We start from the raw sequence: 20073 nt of genomic DNA, 5'->3' as shown, positions 1-20073 counted from the left end.
TATCATTAAAAGGGTCTCTAAACGAGCTATGAGCCTAATCATCTGAATCAACGAGTTAACTCTAAACACCTGCAAAAGATTCCTGAGGCCTTTAAAACTCCCAGCCTGGTTCATCACTCAAAACCCCAATCATGGGTAAGACTGCCGACCTGACTGCTGTCCAGAAGGCCACTATTGATACCCTCAAGCAAGAGGGTAAGACAAAGAAAGAAATTTCTGAACGAATAGGCTGTTCCCAGAATGCTGTATCAAGGCACCTCAGTGGGAAGTCTGTGGGAAGGAAAAAGTGTGGCAGAAAACGCTGCACAACGAGAAGAGGTGACCGGACCCTGAGGAAGATTGTGGAGAAGGGCCGATTCCAGACCTTGGGGGACCTGCGGAAGCAGTGGACTGAGTCTGGAGTAGAAACATCCAGAGCCACCGTGGACAGGCGTGTGCAGGAAATGGGCTACAGGTGCCGCATTCCCCAGGTCAAGCCACTTTTGAACCAGAAACAGCGGCAGAAGCGCCTGACCTGGGCTACAGAGAAGCAGCACTGGACTGTTGCTCAGTGGTCCAAAGTATTTTTTTCGGATGAAAGCAAATTCTGCATGTCATTCGGAAATCAAGGTGCCAGAGTCTGGAGGAAGACTGGGGAGAAGGAAATGCCAAAATGCCAGAAGTCCAGTGTCAAGTACCCACAGTCAGTGATGGTCTGGGGTGCCGTGTCAGCTGCTAGTGTTGGTCCACTGTGTTTTATCAAGGGCAGGGTCAATGCAGCTAGCTATCAGGAGATTTTGGAGCACTTCATGCTTCCATCTGCTGAAAAGCTTTATGGAGATGAAGATTTAATTTTTCAGCACGACCTGGCACCTGCTCACAGTGCCAAAACCACTGGTAAATGGTTTACTGACCATGATATCACTGTGCTCAATTGGCCTGCCAACTCTCCTGACCTGAACCCCATAGAGAATCTGTGGGATATTGTGAAAAGAACGTTGAGAGACTCAAGACCCAACACTCTGGATGAGCTAAAGGCCGCTATCGAAGCATCCTGGGCCTCCATAAGACCTCAGCAGTGCCACAGGCTGATTGCCTCCATGCCACGCCGCATTGAAGCAGTCATTTCTGCAAAAGGATTCCCGACCAAGTATTGAGTGCATAACTGTACATGATTATTTGAAGGTTGACGTTTTTTGTATTAAAAACACTTTTCTTTTATTGGTCAGATGAAATATGCTAATTTTGTGAGATAGGAATTTTGGGTTTTCATGAGCTGTATGCCAAAATCATCCATATTAAGACAATAAAAGATCTGAAATATTTCAGTTAGTGTGCAATGAATGTAAAATATATGAATGTTAAATTTTCATCATGGCATTATGGAAAATAATGAACTTTATCACAATATGCTAATATTTTGAGAAGGACCTGTATACTCACAATTCTCAGTGAAAAATGTTGGTGGGAATATCATGCTGTAAGGATAATCTTTCATACACAGGGACATGGAGGCTGGTCAGAGCTGATGGGAGATGGATATAGCTAAACATTAGACATTTTTGGAAGAACATCTGTTATCCTTTGCACAAGTCTTAAGACTGAGGTGGAGGCTGACCTTCAAGCAGGACTAAATAAACATACAGCCAGAGCTACAACGGAATGGTGTTGAAACGGCCATACCTAAATCCAATTGAGATTCTGTGCCAACACTTGAAAATACTTCTTTACAATAAATTTTCAGGGTCTTTAATTCTGGTGGACCTTGAGCTATTTTCCAAAGAAGAATGGGAAAACTTCCAGTCTGTAACAGTAGCATGGACTTTTGTAATTCAAAACAATGAAAAAAACAAAAACATTACTGATAAGCAGCATCCTTCACTTCAACACACTTTCATACCCCGGTGAAAACACCAGGCTCCCATGGAAAGAAAAGATAATTACTGCAGATTTGCATTTTTTATGGACGCTTGAGTGGCACAGATACATGTGTGGGCTATTACTGCATCAACATTATACGATATATGCTCTTAGTTACGCTTCATGCAATCTGTGTGTGTACATCTAACAAAGTTTAAAATGGAAATCAAGATATGTGAGCACAGTTGATATTTCTTCTACCTCTCTTGATGTGGATGAACATGACACCACCATTCTGTTTGAGTTACTGTGGACAAATCTGGCTTTTGGAAATAACTTTATTATTGTTGACAACACAAACTCACAGGCAGCATGGGATTTTCCACTGCAGTTTCTCAAAAGCTGCTGCAGTTCGTGGTTCTCGGAACTAATCCAGGAAGTTGGAGAAAAATAAATGGGTTAAACCTCCACATGCATGTGGCCCAAGCACAATTGCCTCAGTAAAAACTGAAACCAAACCAGGCAGTGTATGGTATTATACACACACTGTCTCGCAAACGTTTTTACACCCCTTGAGCTTTTCACGTTTTGTCATGTTACTACCACATATTTAAACATATTTTATTGGTAGTTTATTTTATAGATCAACACAAAGTAGTGCATAATCACAAATGGGAAAGAAAACAATCCCTGGTTCTCAATCATTTTACCAACATTTTTACAAACCATTCCATTATAGCTCTGGCAGTATGTTTAGTCTCGTTCTGCTGGAAGGTGAACCTCAACCCCAGTTTCAGGTTTTTTCAAGCCTCTAACAGGTTTTCTGTCAGAATTGTCCTTTGTATTGCTCTATCCATCTTCCCCAAACCAGCTTTCCAAACGCACAATGCTACCACCTCCGTGTTTGATGTAGGGTGCGGTGTGTCCAGGGTGTATGCAGAAACTTCTGGCCAGACCACCTTCTTCCAAATGTTTGCAGAGTCCCCAATATGCCTTATGACAATTATAAAGGGAACTTCTTGTGGCTCTCTTTACAAAGTAGCTTTGTAAAAAAACTAATAGTTGGTTTATCAACATATTCTCCCACTTGACATATGGATTAGAGACCTGCATTGGGTGTGGGATCCCGAAGGACCCAACACAAAAGATTTTTGAGGGTCGGGGTGGGCGGCCTAAAATAGAAAGGATGGAAAGTACATCTGAGATTGGGAATAAAATCAAGAATGGAAAAAAACACTAATTGTATAATCAAACACTATAATGATTAAATTATTATTTAAAATAATAAATAAATACTTAAATCTATTGATGAATTTAAATATGCCTAAAAAACTGCAGATTGGAAGAAGATTCCTTGTTCAGTTTAGGCTCAAGGTCCAATGATGAAGAAATAACAAAATACCTCAGCACCCGACCTTCACACAATCCAGCTTTAATCCAGCCTGAAATATGAGAAAAACTCTTCTGTGATATCAAAGCTTGCAAAGTTCATTTTGAGTGTGAGTCCAATACGCTACTAGAGAGAACATTTAGCCTACTGTGCGAGCGTATTTTATAAGAAACCTGCAGTTGAATGACACCAGAGTCTCTCAGCAACTCTTCTTGCACATAAATCTCAAGTAAGACAGCCATTTTTATTTATTTGTATGTTCTGAGCCATTATTTAGTGTTAATGCTCAGCATTTCTGAATCAAGCTTATTTTTTTGCAAATGTTTCTTGGGGGTTTCATCTGTTTTTGTGTGTTACAGATATTATTTTTTTAAATTTCACTATATCGCCAAAAGTATTTGTCTACTTTTTCATGTACATGAACTTTGATGACATCCTACACTTCATCTACAGTGCCTTGCGAAAGTACTCGGCCCTTTGAACTTTTCAACATCTTGCCACATTTCAGGCTTCAAACATAAAGATATAAAATTCTAATGTTTTGTGAAGAATCAACAAGTGGGACAAAATCGTGAAGTGGAATGAAATTTATTGGATGTGTCAAACTTTTTTAACAAATAAAAAACTGACAAGTGGGGCGTGCAATATTATTCGGCCCCCTTGCGTTAATACTTTGTATCGCCGCCCTTTGCTGCAATTACAGCGGCAAGTCGCTTGGAGTTTGTCTCTATCAGTTTTGCACATCGAGAGACTGAAATTCTTGCCCATTCTTCCTTGAAAAACAACTTGAGCTCAGTGAGGTTGGATGGAGAGCGTTCGTGAACAGCAGTCTTCAGCTCTTTCCACAGATTCTCGATTGGATTCAGGTCTGGACTTTGACTTGGCCATTCCAACACCAGGATACGTTTATTTGTGAACCATTCCATTATAGATTTGGCTTTATGTTTTGGATCATTGTCTTGTTGGAAGATAAATCTCCGTCCCAGTCTCAGGTCTCTTGCAGGTTTTCTTCCAGAATGGTCCTGTATTTGGCCCCATCCATCTTCCCATCAATTTTGACCATCTTCCCTGTCCCTCCTGACGAAAAGCAGGTCCAAACCATGATGCCGCCACCAACATGTTTGACAGTGGGGATGGTGCATTCAGGGTGATGAGCTGTGTTGCTTTTACACCAAACATATCGTTTTGCATTGTGGCCAAACAGTTCGATTTTGGTTTCATCTGACCAGAGCACCTTCTTCCACATGTTTGGTGTGTCTCCCAGGTGGATTGTGGCAAACTTTAAATGAGACTTTTTATGGATATCTTTGAGAAATGGCTTTCTTCTTGCCACTCTTCCATAAAGGCCAGATTTGTGCAGTGTACGATTGATTGTTGTCCTATAGACAGACTCACCAACCTCAGCTGTAGATCTCTGCAGTTCATCCAGAGTGATCATGGGCCTCTTGGCTGCATCTCTGATCAGTCTTCTCCTTGTTCGAGATGAAAGTTTAGAGGGACGGCCGGGTCTTGATAGATTTGCAGTGGTCTGATACTCCTTCCATTTCAGTATGATTGCTTGCACAGTGCTCCTTGGGATGTTTAAAGTTCAGGAAATCTTTTTGTATCCAAATCCGGCTTTAAACTTCTCCACAACAGTATCTTGAACCTGCCTGGTGTGTTCCTTGGTCTTCATGATGCTCTCTGCGCTTTGAACAGAACCCTGAGACTATCACAGAGCAGGTCCATTTATACGGAGACTTGATTACACACAGGTGGATTCTATTTATCATCATCAGTCATTTGGGACAACATTGGATCATTCAGAGATCCTCACTGAACTTCTGGAGTGAGTTTGCTGCACTGAAAGTAAAGGGGCCGAATAATGTTGCACGCCCCACTTTCAGTTTTTTATTTGTTAAAAACGTTTGACACATCCAATAAATTTCATTCCACTTCACAATTGAGTCCCACTTGTTGTTGATTCTTCACAAAAAATTTGAATTTTATATCTTTATGTTTGAAGCCTGAAATGTGGCAAGATGTTGAAAAGTTCAAGGGGGCCGAGTACTTTCGCAAGGTACTGTATCTGGTGTAATTTGTTGATGAACCCACCGTTGCCAACAATAGCAACTTTAGCTATTCTTTAAACATGTTCCACAAGGTTTGGGAGTGTGTTTATAGTTAGCTGAGAAAACCAGAATTGCAGCTTTCGCTCTAATTCATATCAAATGCTAAGGTCAGGACTCTCTCCACACCAAACTTTATACACCTGCAGCTACGAAAGTTGTGAGACCGGAATTCATTGATGTGGTGTTGTGACTCAATGCTTTTGGCAATATAGTGTAGTTATATTTAACAGCAGATATGTCATTTTTGCTTTTAGCTTCCGTTTACAAGAGAATTTGTGATTCAAAGCGAAGAGATTTTCATTGAATACTTTTTATTTATTCTGCTCTTGTTCAACTGCAATAAAACATTCAGTGGAAATATTTGTTGAGGTGTACAGTACATCAAAGTGGTGGGTGGATCGGTTGCAAATACTGCGGGAGCGGGCAGGAGTGAAAGACAGGCAGCGGGAATGTGTAGGATTAAATGGATGGATTAGATGGATTGAAAAAATTGCCCCGTGCAGACCTCTAACATGGATCTCTGCCGTTCCTCCAGAGTCAAGTAGGGACTCTTGTTTCTACCCCAATTAATGCTCTCTTTGCCGAGTTGTGAGGTTAGGTGGACGGCCATGTCTTGGTAGGTCCGTGCTTGTAGTCCACTTTTTACCTTTTTTTGATGAAAGACTAATGCTCTGTGACACTTTCAAAGCTTTGGGTTTTGTTTTACAACCGAAACTCTGCTTCAAATCTCTCCACACCTTTATCCCTAACCTGCCTGCTGTGTTCCTTGGTCTTTGTGTACATGCTCAGATTATATTACATGGGGGTATGGCTTGGACTTTATTTAGGGGTATCAGAGAAAAATGTCTTTGATAAAAATATATATATACGATTTTTATATGTGAAAAGAAAAGCCTTTTCCTAGGACTCATTTAAGTGCTACTTTGCGTGGGTTTGTCACATACAATCATGGAATTAATACTTTGATTTGGTCAAAATATAGCATAATGAGCCAAATCCTGAACCTGCACAGCTTTTAGGAAACCATAACCACAGTGGAGGTAGAAATGTTGTCATTCAGCATTGATCTCAGTGTTAACTGGGAAAGTATGCACTTCAGCATTAAAAAGTGGCCCCAGTTTACTCTCAAAAAATTTATATTGCAAGTGAATGCAAAAGGATTGCAGTGCGCACTTGGCAAAGCACCAAACATTTATTGCAGTTGTACATAGGTTGTAGACATACTGTAATTACACAGGTTTTTGCAATAGTGCTTTGAAGCTTTGCTTTTTAGAGCTTTTAAGCTAAGAAAGGTGCAAACAGAACTTGATTGAAGTCAAATCTGAGTCAGAGAGAGAAAGAGGAAAAAAAAAACAAGTGGAAAAAGCTCAAAGAGTCAGTAAATGTACCCAAACACAAAGAATCAATTATCTTTCTTTTTCTATCGTGATAAAGGATGGAGATATGAGTCTTGTAGCACAGAATCACAAAAAGTGAATACTAGTTATTTCTGAGCTCAAACAGCCAACAACACAAACGGTCAACCCAATGTTTTTCAGAACCCAATTTTAATATACATATTTTTAAATGAACAATTTAAAGCACATGGAAACATTTTGTTCATTGCTACAAAGGAAATATCCACAGGGCCTCTTTGGGATTGTATGAAAACAACTGGACATACTTTACCCATACAAAAATATTAGTTTTATTAGTTATAAATCACAGAAAATGTAAACTTGACTGTGTCTAACTTGTTCAGATTTTTAAAGGAAACTGAGGTATATCAGCTGGAAGAATAAGCCCCTTCTTAGAATATTTATATTATAATCTCATTTTATTATGGCTTAATTTCCTACCTGGTACCTTAACAAATTATTTTGTTAGATCTCATGTTTGGATTGATGTCTAAGCTCATGAAAGAGGATAGGAGTCATAATATTTACAAAATGATTGATTCATACGTACAAATTGAAACTTTTGTCAAATGTATGTCATAGATGTTTTCAAACATGTTCTAAGAAACTTTAAATATCTTAATAAAATGTGTTCTACCAAAGTTGACCAAATATTTCATTAAAACTGAAGAAGCACATGCAAGTTTTTAGAGTGGATTCAGAGAGGAACAATAATGTACAAAATTCAAATATTATTAATTACAGTTTCATCAAATGCACTAATTGTAGCACCTTAAGTGTTTTGTGATTCTGCACAAAAGCACCTCTGTGATTGTATTCATAGCATTACTTGGAGCATGCAGAGAGGATCAGGAGGTGGGAGGGCTAAAGAGGAGGGAGGGCGGGGCTTGAGGTGAGTGGATCCTCTCTTCAATGCTGAAAGTATGCCACTGTCCACCATGGCATCAAAAGTCCTTTTCCTGATGTCATTCCCATTACAAGTAAAAGTCACGTGATTCTGGCCCTACGAGGGCAAGGAGGAGTTTCCCCTGGTCAGTGCTTTTAAGGCAGGGTCAAGGTGTGCTCTTCTGCTTCTCCCAGCTTGTTGGGTCTTCTTTGCAATAAAGGAAAACAGGTTTTACTTTGTTGGGGAGAATAGGCGTTGGCTGAAAGCTCTCTTTATGTGGGTGTTACTGTTAACTCTCTGACCCTGTCCTTCAGTAGGGGGAAGAGGGGCGTTTCTAGCCAAGGAAACACACGGGGCCGACCTCAAAGCCAAACCTCTGGTTGGATTGCCCAAAGTCATTCAGCATTACATCAATGATGGGTAACTGGTCGATGCGAGGTGTGTTAATTTCCAACACTGTCCTTGAATAACCCTGCTTCATCTGCACACAAAAACAATGAGAAGAGGTTTTCACCATACAATCCTAGAGCAGTTTCCAGTATCTTTTATAGCAGATTCTTATTCAATACCAGCTGGATTTTTTACAAAACAAGCAGAAATTTCCTGCAATTGATGTAGTTTTGTTGGCTCAACCAACTCATTTAGGAATATCCAAGCTAAGAAGGAATGATATAATGTAAACATTGGTTGCTAAAATCACTGAACTTTAAGAATCCTGTTTTGGATATAACTAAATCTTTATCATGTAACGCACTCTGTACTGTCTTGTTGCTGCAATGTTCTATATAAAGAAACTTGCCTTGCCTAGAGCATGAGACCAAGACAGGTTTGGAGTTGAAGTCCAGTTCCAATTCTTTGGGTGACATAACCAATTTTAAGACTCTTGTTCTATGTTAGGGTTACATAAATGGCATTATAACTTTTTTTTTTCTTCTTTATAAGCTATACTATGTACCTAGGGTAAAGTATAACTAGGGTAAAGTTTTTTACTTTGTGCTTAAAAAGCACATGATCTTTAAAGAATATAATTTTTAGTAACAACAAATTTAACTAAATAAATATGTATGTATTTTGAAACCAAATAATCAAGATTCTTGGAATTTCCACTTATTTATTTCCTTTTAATTTGGATAAATATCAATCATGTGAGAAACCAATTTCTCCCTTATGTTACTCTCTCAAAGCTTGGATATTTCTTATATCGGGGTACTGTTTCTGCAATGTCAAATATGAAACACTTTCTGATACTTTTTCTGTAACTCTCTACATGTCTATGAGGATTAGTGGGATTTCATGGGATTTAGAAAAAAGTTTAATTGCAAACTGAAACTTTGAAAGTGAGTAAAACTGTCTGTTTACCGAGCAGCCATCCATCAGCGACTTGATGAAGGGATTATTGTCATAAGACAGTTCCTCATCATTGGAGCCCAGGAAGCGCAGCGCTCTGTCGTAGTTGTCGGCTTTGGCGTCGTACCAGGCCACAGACTGATGGCAAATGTACGTGAAGTTCTGCCGTGCTGAGGAACTCAGCAGCTTCAGGAAGGTCATCTGCACGGCATTAAGGCTGTTGTCACCAATATCCACATAGTTCAGCTGGGAACAGTTGGAGGAAAACAAAATTAGGGAAGTAACAGAATTAAAAGAAGTCAAGCAGGATGGAAAAAAAAATGAATGATAGATATATAGGTATGAGGTGCAGTGACTGTAAACTTGGGAAGTGCAATCTTCAAAAACTTATTTGGACTTATATCAGCGTATTCTGAAAGGTATAGGAAAATATATAGGTTAGACTCACAATTTTGCCACGCTTAAATTCACTAAACCATGAACCTGGAGATTCCTTAGGCCAGTTGGATATTCTGACCTAGAATAAATACCCGCAAGAAAAATCAAGTTAATACTTGTGATTAATATTTCAATGTCAAAAAGCAACTCTTCTATGGTTTCAAATGTTACTAAACAACCTCATGGGTTAAACACTACAACAAGCACGCTTTAAATGACCAATCTAATGTGGTGTTCACAGTATACTCACTCCTGTTGATTTCTTGTCTGGGTAAATGCATGTTTCTCCACCTGCTGTGAAGTTACAGAACACTTTGATGGCGTCTCCGATGCAGCCCTGGTTCGGATCAATCCAGTATTCACCTGAAAGAGAAAGATCTATGAAACACTCCCAAGGCAATAGTCTGCAAGAGCTTTAATCCTTTTTTGCCTGTCTTGTTCCTCTTTTCATGTTTTACTGAACTAAGTCATTTAAAAGTCTACTAATTACTGCTATTAATAAGTTGCGCTGAAATCACATTAAGGAATTTCTTCATTGTACCATCCGGGATTTCAGGCTGACTGAGGTGCAGGTCATTGCAGGTCCGAGCAGGGTTGTCCTGGGTGCCCATGGGAAACTTCATGCGCTCGATATCCTGTTTGAGGTTGTTGAGGGATCCAAAGACATCATCCATTCCCTCCATGCCTGGCCCCTCCATGCCATAGTCTGCTAAAGCCTCATCTCCCTGCAAGTCAGCCTGCCGCCTGCTTTTTTTGCCAGGCTGCTGAATGGGGAGCGACTGGATTATATCACCAGGTGGACCCTGCAGTACAGAAGGTAAATATTAGTTCCTAATAAATAAAATTGTGCAATATTATCATTAAATGTACTCTCAAACTGAACTAAATGACTCAATGAAATCTCTTGTTGTTATTCCTCACTCTTCAGAGTTCTTTTCTTTCATTTGTAATGCTTTAACAGTTTCAGTTACCTGCATAATAACATGATTGCCACCCACTGCTTTTCCCAATGATCAAACCATCTCGATTTCTCAGTTTTAATTCAGCTTAACTTCATTCATTGTGTGATTTTATATATAGCTTTCTGGTCACAAGCATTGTGCAACTATACAGATTATTTTTTCGGTTACATAAATGCCACAGCAGGCGTCCCTCAAGGCTTTGCGTTTGGCCCAACACTTTTTACAATTTACATCAGTCATAGGGGTCAGAATGTTTCTGATGCATCTCCCCATGGAGATGTTAAAATTCTCTATTGTCATGTAAACACACTTCGCCTGGTGTTTAATTCTCTGCAGATTACATTTGATGTTATTCAGTCTTGTTTGCTCCACTTAAAACTGTACCAAAACAAAACAAAAAAAACGTTTTTAAGTCCCATTTTGAAAATCATTTAAAAACCTTTATATCCAAATGACAACAGTAACATTTATTTTATTGCTTCTGTCTGAACAAAAACTTTTACCAGGTTACAACCACACACTTAAGTTAATATATTAGTGGGATTTCATGTGATATACCAATGTAAAGAGTTACCCAATTGCAAAGTAGAAACATCTTTGACAAATAAAAATATGTGGAACTATCTTTTGCAGAAATTGCCATTCCAAGTGTTTTGGGTATAGGTACATCTAAAGATTTGTTTTCTTTTACTAATCCCTTGCAAAATAGCTCAGACTGTTATATTGGAAAGAGAGTGTCTGTGAACAGCAAATTTGAACTCTTAACACATAAATATGCTTTGGTCTAAATCATTCTATTAGAGCTCAGGCTGTATACTGTATGAAGTGACATTCCCTTGCTTTCTTTCGGGATTGCCCTGTATTAAGCACCAGCTGTCTTCCCATCAACCAAGCTTCCTTGTCCTTACTAAGGAAACACATCCCACAGCATAATGCTGCAAAAACAGGGTTCCACTATGGGGAAGTTGTGTTCTTTGTGATGTGCAGCATTTAGTCGATTTTGAACTTATCTGACCAGAGAATCAGAATCAGAAAAGCTTTATTGCCAAGTACGTTTTTGGACATACAAGGAATTTTTTCCACATGTTTGCTGTGCCTTCTACACGGTTTGTGAAAAACGTTTAATGACACATCTCATGGCTTTCTATCAGCACAGGTTTTCTTCTTGTCACTCTTTTATAAATGCAAAACTAATGATTTTCCTGGAATCATAGATTTTCTCTTGGCCGTGTCTCAGACTAATGCTCTCCTTGACCTAGTTTGTGGTGATAATATGACAAAACACACTGTAACTTCCTACATTTCACTAAAACAAAGTAACTACTCCTTTCACTCAATTGTGTCTTGGGTGCGTACAGAACTGGTAAACAAAGCTTAAAATAACTAAAGAATAATAAACACATTTTAGAGACAACACAAAAATTATGTAAAAGTAAGGAAAAACAAATAAAGTCTCTATTAACTGACTCTTTAAAACTTAAAACCTTTTAGATTAAAGATAAAATTATAACTTACAGGTGGTCCAGGTGGCCCTAAGAGTCCAGGGTCTCCCTTTTGACCAGCTGAACCCTAAAAAAAAAAAAAAGGAAACACATGATGGAGATGCTAAGAATGCTTAAATACATTATTCCAATATCTACACTTATGTAAAAAAGATTCAAAAGATGAATTATTGTAAGAAAAGTAACTTACAAGTGATCCCTTAGATCCTTTCTGTCCTTGCGCACCCTTGAGCAAATAAGTCAATACTAATGTAAGAACAAAGGTGAGGAAAAATGGAGGACAAAAACATTTTGTCAAAAGGAACTACAACTTACAGAAATTCCAGGAGGACCAGGAGGCCCGAGTGGACCTTGTGCACCACCAGTGCCCTTATGACACACAATAGGATGAAATTAAACAGTACTGCAATAGTATATTATGTTACCAAGAAACTCATAAAACCATATCAAAAATGTTCAAATTAATGAATATTCCTTTAAAATAACCGGATACTTACAGATTCTCCTTTGCCACCTGCAGCACCCTGAGGCCCGGGCAGACCTCTGTCTCCCTTCTCTCCAGGTTCACCGGGAGGCCCGATCAAACCAATCAGACCAGGATGACCCTGGAGCAGGGAAAGAAGTATTATTTCATCAAAGATAATGAAACAACATTCTTACATCAACAAATGCTTTCTCTTTGAGTCTTTATCACTTGGGGGGGTAGAGTGAAATAAATATGCAAATTCACATGCACATTATAAAAAGTGTCAGGCCAGCCAAACGTTTGGCCAGAGTCTTGCATCTGCCTATAAATAATTTGTATGTTTATTGCAGTCTGTCTCTGCACCTGCCATTGTGCAGAGTTATGATCATCTGCTTTTGAATGCTGCATGCTGGCATTAAACCAGTGAGAATTACAAAGACGATGTCTTTGGTCATATACATATTCATTTAGTGCATTAAATCACTGAGTAAAAACCCTCCTCACAGAGCAGAGTTGCTTTTTATCTTGCTGGGAGGGGGTAAACAAAGCAAAGATGTGCAGGCATAGATGTCTGTCTGCTTTGGAAGCTTCAGATAAGGTCCATACGTGAATGTTAGAAATGCACTATAAAGCAATATAAGATTAGCATTAGAATATTGTCTTGCCTTTTCTCCTTTGGATCCAGAGTCACCTTTCATGCCAGGAAGTCCAGGGGGTCCCTGAGTAGAGGAAATCAGTGCAAATGACAAATCATGTTTATCAATTACAGGAAATGCTTTTCTTTGCAAAAAATGTGCCTTTTTATGTGTTCTACACAACAACTGAGTTTATAAATCATGCAAAGGCGAAAACACATGACAAAATAGTACAAATGAAAAGGATTTTGGCTTCCAGTGCAGAAATTTAACAGCTGCTTTTGCAATGTGTACTTGTACTGAATTGGATTTAAAAACATTAATGAAGTCTAGTAGTAGAAAAGAATGCCTTACAATAGGTCCTGGAGGACCATCTTGACCAGATGCACCTGGCAGTCCTTGCTCACCCTGAAAAACAAAAAAACAAAACATATTAGTTTTTTTGGCTAAGGCTGGGATTTTCCAAATGGCAAGTTAACCTGGACCAAGTCCCCACCGAATATATCAACTTCGGCAAATTGATTATTTGATCATTGGTTTATAGATGTCTGAAACAAGTGTATCATAAATGAAACATTTGATGTCATAGCTTTAAATTCTGTTTATTTTGTTTATTCTTGTGTTTAAATAAATGAGCTCTATTTGTTGAAGTAGTTAAGTCTTTCAAGTTAAAACTTAATTAAATTAGAATGCTTATTAGGATGGGCTTTTTTCAAATTTTTCTTTGTATCGTTTATCGGTTCTTATAATGATAAGAATTTTGAGTTATAGTGACAATGATGTATGTATGTTTTTATTTATTTATTTACTTCAAGATTTATTTATTTATCATTTATCTGAGGTTTAGTTATGAAAATAACACTCCTTTATGTAACTGTTGTCCTGAAGAAGCCCATTTTAAAATGGATATATTTTTCAAAAGCAGTATTTGTGTTTGTGGCGCTATGATTGCTGTGACATGCAGTCACAGGCACACAATTACCTAGAAAAAGACTTACAATAAGTTTTAAATAGTTTTTAGAATCACTTTTATTTGTACCACAATAGTTCCACAAAATATCTATAAGATTTTAAGTCCATATCGCCTACCCCTAGTGCTCATCTGAGGAGCTTAAGCTCACAAATAATTGCAGATATTATATTTTATTTCCTTTGCTTGTGTGTTGGTTATCACAAATATATTTGTGACACAATATTATGTCAATATTTGGTTATTTCTTGGGATATTAAAATATTTTTGTGTCTTCCAAACTCACAACAGGGCCAGGAATTCCACGCAGACCCTCAGCACCAGGTTTTCCAGGAGGACCCTGAGGTCCCACAGGTCCAGTTTTCCCAACAGGTCCCTCTGCTCCAGCTTCTCCCTGAAAAACATAGAACATGATAATCTGCTCCAATCCCATGGATATAATGCAGAAATAATAAAAAACAAAAAAACATGAAGTATGTACTCAGTTCAGTGACCTTTACCCAAACTTTACAACATTTGAAGCATCACTTTAACAAAAATATTTTTCCATACATGACAATGTTCCTTGCTGCAAATGATAACAGAGAGAGGACTGGAGCATTTGTAACATCCTAAAAGATGAAACCTTTCCACAAGAAACATCAAGTTTCCATGTATTGAAGCCAGAGGTGCATAATATTGACCAGGATGATTGATTGGGGAGGATTACGCTTTTCTGACAACCAATTAGGCCCAGATTTGACAGTCTCAAATCATCACCCAGGCTTTGCCTTGTCTCTGTTAAATCATCTGTAATCCTTTACCTAAACGTTGCTAGAGTGTCGGTGTATGAGGCGAAGTGTGGGAAGAAGTGAAATAAGAGAAGAAAGAAAACAAAGAGTGAAACTATGCCTGAGATTTGTCAAGTTATCTGACTTAGAAGTCAAACATGGTCTTTATGGCTTAAAGAGACATATTCACCTTGATCCTCGTACAAACACAGTGAAATGTTTTGATCATCAGGAGACTTTTCTGCCTCTTATGTATACATAATTTGCAGATTTTTATAAGTATATAGGACACCTCAGCATGATATCGGGTGAAAAGAGTTGGAGATTAGTGTCTTTTCTGCTTTTTGGAACACTATGAGAGTTTTTAGGATATTTTTAAAAAGATCATCCCAAGCAAAACACAATGACACTAATCCAACATAATACTGCTGCTGGTGTTGGAGCCAATATAATGAGCTAAACTTCTAAAGTAATAATCATGAGAAATTAAATAGTTTTTAAAAATAAAACACAATTGCATGTCTTTAACAAAATAAATAATTAAATGTCACCTGGCTTCCTAATTTTTTTGTATCATAACTGATACCAAATAGATACTTTTTCCCATGTCTTCTACATTTTTTTATAGGATGAGTAAAATATGTTTATTTGTTGGTTGTATATTGTATAAGTATTTTCAGAAAGATGCTGACTTTGTTGAAGACGTAGAAGTCTCCAAAATATTTGTATCAATAGTTATACATTTGGAGTTAAAGAGCTGAAACAGAACAAATGCACACAAGCTTAAAGATCCAAGAGATCATTTTCAGTAATATTGTAACAGTCTTAAATATCCAAATGCAAACCCACTAGAAATCCTAATTAAAAATAAATTAGATAATCCAAATTAGTAGAACGTACCTTAGATCCCTTTTCTCCTTGTCTTCCTTCCTGACCTGCAGGTCCAACAGCTCCCTAAGAAGCAAAACAACCAGACACCATTAAACGTTCTTCGTCTAATTCCTTAAAGCAAACTTTTGTAGCCTATTTAAAAGAACAACACTACAGGTAAAGTTTAATCTAGAGTGAAATTATCCAAAATCAACTGAAAAGAAGTGGCTCCTAATTCACACTAATCATTTAGCGAAAGCATGTTCTGACCTTGAGAGAGGGAGAGGTTTGCAAGGCCGGCCAGCATAAGTGCGAGTATTGTCCTACATTCTAAATACACGCTGATAAAAATGCATCAGCATTCTCCCACAATAGCCTCTGGTCAAAAACTTGAAAGTGGGCCGACATGTGGCATTAGAAGCTATAATCGAATGGACCAAACAAAAGCCACAGGTCCTCAATGTAGGTTATGAGTCCTTGCAAATGTGTGTATGCAGGCACTAGTGAATGTGTGCTAATGCAGTCAAGGAGCTACATGCATCAATGGGCACCAAACCAGAGTCATTTTAAGGAGATATTGGGAAGGAGGCTTAGCCAGAATTACCCTGTGAAGGATGAAAAATTATATCACAAAGTCCATTAATATGGACACGGAACCAAAGTCTAATTTATTCAGTGTTAGCCAGAGGAATACAAATTATAGGGATAAAAAGTGCTTACCAACGTCTTTAAAATGTATGATCAACAATACCTGTCCTGCATTTAAGTGAGGCCATAGAAGTACATTGTAAACTAATGTGTATGATGCTAGTCAAACCTCTCAGCTTGGAAAATAAAAAGCACAACAAAGAAATATTTAATCATTGATAATGCAATTAGAAAACACCCACGGTACCCAGTGATCATGTTCAGGTAAAAGCCTCCAAAAGTACAGTACAGACCAAAGGTTTGGACACACCTTCTCATTCAAAGAGTTTTCTTTATTTTCATGACTATGAATATTGTAGCTTCACACTGAAGGCATCAAAACTATGAATTAACACATGTGGAATTATATATTGAACAAAAAAGTGTGAAACAACTGAAAATATGTCTTATATTCTAGGTTCTTCAAAGTAGCCACCTTTTGCTTTGATTACTGCTCCGCACACTCTTGGCATTCTGTTGATGAGCTTCAAGAGGTAGTCACCTGAAATGGTTTGCCAACAGTCTTGAAGGAGTTCCCAGAGATGCTTAGCACTTGTTGGCCCTTTTGCCTTCACTCTGCGGTCCAGCTCAACCCAAACCATCTCGATTGGGTTCAGGTCCGGTGACTGTGGAGGCCAGGTCATCTGGCGCAGCACCCCATCACTGTCCTTCTTGGTCAAATAGCCCTTACACAGCCTGGAGGTGTGTTTGGGGTCATTGTCCTGTTGAAAAATAAATGATGGTCCAACTAAACGCAAACCGGATGGAATAGCATGCCGCTGCAAGATGCTGTGGTAGCCATGCTGGTTCACTATGCCTTCAATTTTGAATAAATCCCCAACAGTGTTACCAGCAAAGCACCCCCACACCATCACACCTCCTCCTCCATGCTTCACGGTGGGAACCAGGCATGTAGAGTCCATCCGTTCAACTCTTCTGCGCCGCACAAAGACACGGTGGTTGGAACCAAAGATCTCAAACTTGGACTCATCAGACCAAAGCACAGATTTCCACTGGTCTAATGTCCATTCCTTGTGTTCTTTAGCCCAAACAAGACTCTTCTGCTTGTTTCCTGTCCTCAGCAGTGGTTTCCTAGCAGCTATTTTACCATGAAGGCCTGATTCACACAGTCTCCTCTTAACAGTTGTTCTAGAGATGTGTCTGCTGCTAGAACTCTGTGTGGCAATGACCTGTTCTCTAATCTGAGCTGCTGTTAACCTGCGATTTCTGAGGCTGGTGACTCGGATGAACTTATCGTCCGCGGCAGAGGTGACTCTTGGTCTTCCTTTCCTGGGGCGGTCCTCATGTGAGCCAGTTTCTTTGTAGCGCTTGATGGTTTTTGCGACTGCACTTGGGGACACTTTCAAAGTTTTCCCAATTGTTTGGACTGACTGACCTTCATTTCTTAAAGTAATGATGGCCACTCATTTTTCTTTACTTAGCTGCTTTTTTTTTTGCCAAAATACAAATTCTAACAGTCTATTCAGTGGGACTATCAGCTGTGTAGTGTATCCACCTCTTGCACAACACAACTGATGATCCCAATCCCATTTATAAGGCTTGAAATCCCACTTATTAAAGCTGACAGGGCACACCTGTGAAGTGAAAACCACTTCAGGTGACTACCTCTTGAAGCTCATCAACAGAATGCCAAGAATGTGTGGAGCAGTAATCAAAGCAAAAGGTGGCTACTTTGAAGAACCTATAATATAAGACATATTTTCAATTGTTTCACACTTTTTTGTTCAGTATATAATTCCACATGTGTTAATTCATAGTTTTGATGCCATCATTGTGAAGCTACAATATTCATAGTCATGAAAATAAAGAAAACTCTTTGAATGAGAAGGTGTGTCCAAACCTTTGGTCTGTACTGTACCTCCTATCATACCTCTACATTATAGCATTATATGCCCTGAGAAATTGGATAGTGATTATAAACACAAACTTTTTCTGATCAGTGAACACATTCTATCCAAGTGCTGTTACTGAGGATGGAAGACTCAGTTCACTATTGTCACTGAGGTGTTAAAAAGGAAGTTAAAGGAATAACAGATGTAAGAAGCCAAGGGAAACTATTTTCTATGGCATGTCGGTGGTTCATTCACGCTGCAAGAGAGGGCGAGACGTAAAGCAGATAACAGGAAGGACGAATGATGTACAACCAAGACACTCTGGTTTACCCTTTTAAGCTTTCAGTATGTGCCTGTCAAAACAAAATCCGTTAGATATGCAAATGTTGGCAGCCTTTTGGATATCTCAGAGAAACTGTAAGGACCTATATACACTAGGCAAACATATGACTGTAAACCACTCAAACTGCAAACATATGGTGTAAAGTGAAAAAAACAAACATTCAAAACACCAAATTTGTGACTACATTGTCTTTGTTTTGAAATAGGAACCACAACAACTCTCTGAAACTCATCTCTGCTTCTAATATAAATTACCAATGGCTCACAGTAAGAAGACTAAAATATACGTAACACCTATAAGTGGGACTGTTGTATTATTTATATTATTTTATGTTTTTGCTCTCATTTATTTTGTGTTTGTTTATTTTGTAACTTAATGTGACAGTAAATCTGTTTGCATGTCAGTTTTGGTTTTGCTGACATGTACTGTCAGTAGGTGGTATGAGGTAATGCGCTATGTGGTTTACATAACAGGAAAGAGGAGTAAAAGAAGAAACCGTAGCAGGCAACAGCACATGCTGTGTGTAAGCTAGTTACGGTCAATGCTGATAAATTCCAGTCACGGCTGGTGGGAAAAAATTACAAGTTATCTCATCCTTATAGTTAGACCAATATTTGTGATTTTCTCCAATGTGTTTTTATAGATTTGCAACCTGCAAATCTACAAAAACTAATGCTAACTGGCATCACTGTTACAGCTCTGTATGTTCAAACGAGGAAAAAAAAACCGGTAAAACCAGAAGTGTGTAACATTAGAATATGATTTTTACTATATTTTATCATGGTTAACATGCAGTGTGTTGAGTATATTTTCTGCTGGCTTGCTACTAGTTTATATTTTTTTGCTAAGGGATTTACGCTCCTGCATATTTTTGGACGTTAATAGTTAATTGAATTCTATATAGATATGCAGGCTGGCTTTTTGAGAACCACATTCAGTTTTGGACATTGCCTAGCTGCATGCATCTGCAGGCATGGACTGAACCCCTGGTTACATCACAGGACCTGGGACCACTGGATCCACTCCTGCCTTTCATTGGCAAGTATTTAAAGCCACAAGGTCAGCAAGAAACTTCCTGTGGCAAACAGCTCCTTTTCATACCCAAAAAGGTAGGGTTTAAAATGACCAAAACAGCAAAAATATTAATTTAAAAAGGATTTCAAAATGTCTTAGGGACTAAACCCTGATTATTTATTATTCCAACAACTTAGGAAAATGTTTGTAGTTGTGCACTATGTACGTGGTCTGCTTTTAAATACATAAATTGCAGTAATATTTGCACTTTCTGAAGCTTAGAAGAAAAGTTTGAAATTTCTGCAAAAAGAAACATTAAATCAATACACTATAAAACATATGAATCAATTATATGAACTTCCATATTCTTTTATCATGTGTTGGTTTTTAAATGGTACAAGAGTTGGATGCTTTATTGTTGAAATCACAATACTCCCAAAGAATTATAAAATGTGTTTTTAGTAAAATTAAATAATCGTTGTTCAGGTTTAACTGACTAAAGGCAATAAGTGATACAATTTTATGTTCACACCAAATTTCCAGCAATAATCTGTTCTCATTACTCTGAGTTAGAATCTTGAAACATTTTGTAT

At 38.2% G+C, this 20073-nt stretch overlaps 1 protein-coding gene across 1 annotated transcript in view; it reads right to left on the bottom strand.

The window, feature by feature from the left end:
* Window positions 1–6513: 6513 nt before the first annotated feature.
* Window positions 6514–20073, bottom strand: part of LOC124869853 (collagen alpha-1(XI) chain-like) — a 133644-nt gene continuing 120084 nt past the window's right edge. The window contains exons 55-67 of the mRNA XM_047368016.1: window positions 15614–15667; window positions 14230–14337; window positions 13328–13381; window positions 13004–13057; window positions 12370–12477; window positions 12188–12241; window positions 12063–12098; window positions 11886–11939; window positions 9950–10211; window positions 9659–9771; window positions 9419–9487; window positions 8983–9216; window positions 6514–8104 (exon numbers count right to left, since the gene is read on the bottom strand). Of these exons, the coding sequence (XP_047223972.1) occupies window positions 7958–8104; window positions 8983–9216; window positions 9419–9487; window positions 9659–9771; window positions 9950–10211; window positions 11886–11939; window positions 12063–12098; window positions 12188–12241; window positions 12370–12477; window positions 13004–13057; window positions 13328–13381; window positions 14230–14337; window positions 15614–15667 (1347 nt within the window). The 3' untranslated portion in view covers window positions 6514–7957. The remainder of the gene's footprint in view (window positions 8105–8982; window positions 9217–9418; window positions 9488–9658; window positions 9772–9949; window positions 10212–11885; window positions 11940–12062; window positions 12099–12187; window positions 12242–12369; window positions 12478–13003; window positions 13058–13327; window positions 13382–14229; window positions 14338–15613; window positions 15668–20073) is intronic.

The sequence above is a fragment of the Girardinichthys multiradiatus genome, chromosome 6 (assembly GCF_021462225.1).
Source record: "Girardinichthys multiradiatus isolate DD_20200921_A chromosome 6, DD_fGirMul_XY1, whole genome shotgun sequence".
In the NCBI taxonomy this organism is placed as follows: domain Eukaryota; kingdom Metazoa; phylum Chordata; class Actinopteri; order Cyprinodontiformes; family Goodeidae; genus Girardinichthys; species Girardinichthys multiradiatus.
This window is presented reverse-complemented; position numbering and strand designations above follow the sequence as displayed.